The following is a 4,800-nucleotide window of genomic DNA, read 5'->3' as shown; positions in this document are numbered from 1 at the left end:
ACTACACACAAAGTACATAATATATTTCAAAATAAATCTATTTTATTACTTAATTTACCAAGTTGTCTACACAGAATTTCAATCATAATAATCCCAACCGTAATCAAGTACACAATAAAATTTACAACCGTACGAAATAAAATAAAATGGTCGTGAAAGCATTATCGTGTAATAAATGTTATTGAAACATAATATCTTAGTTCGAGAAATTTCGAGAAGCTTCTAGAAAATTCGAGAAACGTGAGTTAATCTTTTAAAGTTGGATTTTACATTAGATTAATATTATTTTGAGATTTACAATGTTGGTACGTTATTATAGTTATCCAGTTATCGTATACTAGCTGTGTTCCGCGGTTTTACCCGCAGTGCTCCGATCCTGTTGGTCTTGGCGTGATGATATTATATTATAGCCTATAGGCTATAGCTAGATAAATGGGCTATCTAACACCGAAACCATTTTACAGATCGGACCAGTAATTCCCGAGACTAGCGCGTTCAAACAAACAAACAAACAAACTCTTCAGCTTTATAATATTAGTATAGATTTACAATGTTGGTACGTTATAAGAGTTATTCAGTTATCGTATATAGGTAATATAGGAACCTTTGAAATGTATTACTGAGATTGATTTGATGATATGAACGTATTTTTATAATGGTATTAAAACTAGTTTTTCAACCGACTTCAAAAAAGGGAAAAGGTTCTCGATTCGAATATATTGCTTTTTTGGGTTTATTACCTCATAACTTTCACCTGGATGAACCAATTTTGATAATTACACCTATTTTTAAAGGTTGAATAAGGACTTGAGACTGACACGATTTCCTATATTTTGATTTATTTCCTATATTATAAATTTATTAGAAAACAATTACAGATTTCACATAACGTGATTCATAAAAAAACGAATAGAATATCCAATTTATGGCTTAGAAATTTCGAAAAGAGATAAATGCCGGCTCAAGTCGTAAAAAGACTATAAAGAAAATTAAATTCGATCTGCGTACCTTTTTAATGTGAACCTTTGGACGGTGATAACATGGCGAAGTTAATTATTTGTGTTTTATGTAAGTTCTTTTATTTTCTTGTTTGGTTTTCAATTAATTAATTTTGAAAATTTATATAAATATTGGCACTCAGAGACAGATATTATGGCCTTATAATAAAGCTGCAAGTTATGGATTATCATATCATACGTAAAGAATACACAATATATAAATTCGTGTATACCAATTTGTGTTAACACCTTATCATGAATTTATAATAAAAATCCTTAAAACTATGTGCCCTTTTTTATAGTGGGGAAATTTTCCAAAGATACCCACGGCCCCCGGGGAAGGAGCCGTGGGTTATGTCGGATTCTTACCGACTAAAAATCACCCACTGTGTTCCGTTGAGCTGCTTTAATGATGGGGCTGCGGGTATTGGTTGGAATTCTTCCGCGACCAAAAATCAAATTGCAAAGTATTTTGCAATAAATTTAAAAATACAATTGCAATACAATACAATGTTTGCTTTACAATTCCAGCTCTAGCAGTCCTATCCAAAGCATCACCAACACCAGAAATACAAGTTTATGAAATACATAAGAATGCAGATAGAAATTTCGCCGTGGACGATCAATATTTTGATCCAGATGGTCTTAGGGAAGACGATACAATAGACACACATACAGAAAATAATAATCTAGCAGTCAAATTATTGTATCTATTAAATGCTTTGACTCACAATACACATTCGAAGGTACATGAAGAACATGATGATGGACATTCGAGAGAACATCAACATGAGGAACACGGTATTAGTGATCACGGAGATTTGACGAGGAGTTTAGCAGTTGTGATTGTACCGATGAATTCAAAGTAAGTGGAATTAGGTTGACTTCTGTAGATTCTATGATAAAGAACAAAAGAAAATGTGTTGCAAATTATACATATACACGATGAACAAACAGTTTTCTCATAAAAATAAGAAAAAGACAATAAATTCCATTTGTATACCTTACAACGATAGAGTACGATTGATCAGATAGATAAAAAAATTGAGATTATAATTAAATTAATCAACAAAGGTTTTTGGCACTTAAATATTATTATAATAAAAGATCAGTAGAATACGGTTTCAACATAATATCCCTCTAATAAGAGTTGATTCATAATCTTTTCTTATATATAAAAATGAATCGCAAAATGTGTTGGTAAGCGCATAACTCGAGAACGGCTGAACCGATTTCGATAATTCTTTTTTTATTATATTCCTTGAAGTACGAGGATGGTTCTTATGTAGAGAAAACGTAAATATTATGTACCACGGGCGAAGCCGGGGCGGACCGCTAGTTAGTAATATTAATGTATGAAATGAAAAGTCAATTCTTTCTATTCGCCTAATTTAATTATCACGTTCTCAAGACAAATTCCATAAAACATACGCTATCACATTTTTAATCTGCATAAAGATAATAAGTATTCAAAGAAAGAGGCAAAGGAAACACGGCACTTTATCATTTCTAAAGCAAGAAACTTATTATTAACATAATGTTACCTTTAATTAAAAGTACTTTCCTCACGCAGACCGCACACCGCACTGGGGAAGCTACTGCGCTCACCGCTACGAAGTCAATATGAGGGTATTTGTGTTTTTTATCATTAACTGTTTCTATTTTCGTGTTGGTAGAGTTTTAGTCTATGGCAATAGCAATAATAGTAGCTACTTATATATATTATATTACTAGCTTTCCGCCCGCGGCTTCGCCCGCGTTTTCAAAGAAAAACCCGCATAGTTCCCGTTCCCGTAAGATTTCCGGGATAAAACCTATCCTATGCGTTAATCCAAGTTACCCTCAATATGTGTGCTAAATTTCATTGTAATTGGTTCAGTAGTATTGTGAAAGAATAACAAACATACACATACATCCATCCTGACATACTTTCGCATTTATAATATTATCCTATCCTTCCTATAATAAATATAATATATGTTATATATATATATATATATAACATATATATCCCGGAAATCCTTTGGAAATGTTTAATAGTTCAAAAATTGTAACATACAAACTGAAACAGATTCAATTAATGAACAGATAAAAACAGCGAATAGCATAGGTAATATTTTATTCACAATATCTTCGGAATAAAAGAATTAAATGCATACAGTTAAGGTTTTAAGTTTAAATTAGATATACCTAAACCAAAAACCTATATAATATCATAACCATTTATAAAATATTTTTTTCAGTGGAAGACAGAACAGCTCCGCCAAGGATAAGACGACCTTATGATGATTACTAGCTGAAGCAACTATGGCTTTTAGATTCAGTGCTGTTTTTTGTAACATAATAATATGAAATATACAATAATACGGAAAACATTATAATATTTTATTTTTTATTACAGTACCTATTTTAAAAAATAGATAAACCCTTAAAACATGATAAAAACGCTACGAATTACGCGTAATCAACGCTCAATCGTTTTCGGGTAACACTTGCATAATATTAATTCATACAAGAGGAATACATTTATCATCATCATCATCATCATCATCATCATCAGCCCATTCGTTCCCACTGCTGGGACACGGGCCTCCTATGAGGGTAAAGGCCATAATCCACCACGCTGGCCAAGTGCGTGTTGGCGGATTTCTATCAATTTCGCTCTATTTTTCTGCTAGTAATTCAAGTACCTTTTTTCCGATATATTAATATTTACTCTATTACTCTAAACAAAGAAGAAGTCAGTCCAAACCAAAAACAAAAGAAAAATCAAAATCTCCTTCCAATCCGCAAAGCCAGGCCTGCCAAACTTGATCCATACGTAGCCGTAAAGACGCAATATATCCCGTGAAAATTCAATATGAAAGCAATGGCCAATGCGAATCCCGCCAACAAATAGACGAGACGGGATCACGCTGCCGCTTATTCAATTAGTCCGGTACGGGTTATGTGGTCCGCACGGGGCTTTTGGGTTATCCCTACTAGTTTTAAGTATGTTTTAAAATCACGTTCATCTTTCGTATACAGATTTTTGTGACCTTTTTGTAAAATGATAATTAATGTTCTGTACTAACATAGTAATTAAGAAAATACTAACAAGTGGACCTATGATGTTCTGTTAATAAATGAATTTGAATTTACTTAGTAATGTTGTAAAGCCAATCCTTACCTATATGTAATGCAATATGCATAATACAATATTATTACCGTTTATAATCGTTCACTTCAGTTTCTCTTAGATACTAAAATCAATTGAAGTTTCATGAATTAACCAAATTAAACAGCATGAAGAAGTATAATATTTTTTGTACTTAAATCAAATATTACCTTTCATCGCGAGATATAAAAACGTACCGTCAATCATACATTAAACAAAGCCTTTTCAACGACAGGGCCAATTACAATAATTAAGTTATATGTCATACTAGCGAGTAAGCGACCCGCCCCGGCTTCGCACGGGTGCAATGGCGGCCGGCCGGTACCGCCGCAAACGCTACGTCCCGCAATTTTTAAATTTGTAATATCTTGAAAATATTCACTTAAATCATACGGTGTAAAGGGCCATATAGATCTATATTAAATGAACAATGTATTCAAGGTATTTAATTGGTTAAGGATTAATGCTGTATTGGTTAAAATCGCTTCGAAAATTAACCATTATTTGTCGTAAAAAGTAAATGACAAAAAAAAGTTATTGTGGGTTATCCATAAGAGATAGACATATACCATCGCGGACTTTTCTGTAGACCTTTTCAATGTGTACAATACTTAGTACATTATTTTGATAAAACTCGTAGGGTTC

At 32.6% G+C, this 4,800-nt stretch overlaps 1 protein-coding gene across 1 annotated transcript; it reads left to right on the top strand.

Annotated features, from left to right (window-relative positions):
• The first annotated feature begins 1,040 nt into the window (after nt 1–1,040).
• Nucleotides 1,041–3,294, top strand: LOC149906773 (uncharacterized). Its single transcript, XM_090104551.1, has 4 exons — nt 1,041–1,068; nt 1,530–1,863; nt 2,572–2,627; nt 3,242–3,294. Exons 1-4 carry the CDS (start codon nt 1,041–1,043, stop codon nt 3,292–3,294), a joined length of 471 nt encoding a protein of 156 aa, XP_089960677.1.
• Nucleotides 3,295–4,800: the final 1,506 nt, after the last annotated feature.

Source organism: Colias eurytheme, chromosome 8 (genome assembly GCF_061535395.1).
Source record: "Colias eurytheme isolate Ceu_HAF_F1 chromosome 8, ilColEury1 Martin Lab GWU primary, whole genome shotgun sequence".
Classification (NCBI taxonomy): Eukaryota; Metazoa; Arthropoda; class Insecta; order Lepidoptera; family Pieridae; genus Colias; species Colias eurytheme.
Note: the sequence above shows the minus strand (reverse complement) of the source record. Positions and strands in the feature narration are given on the sequence as shown.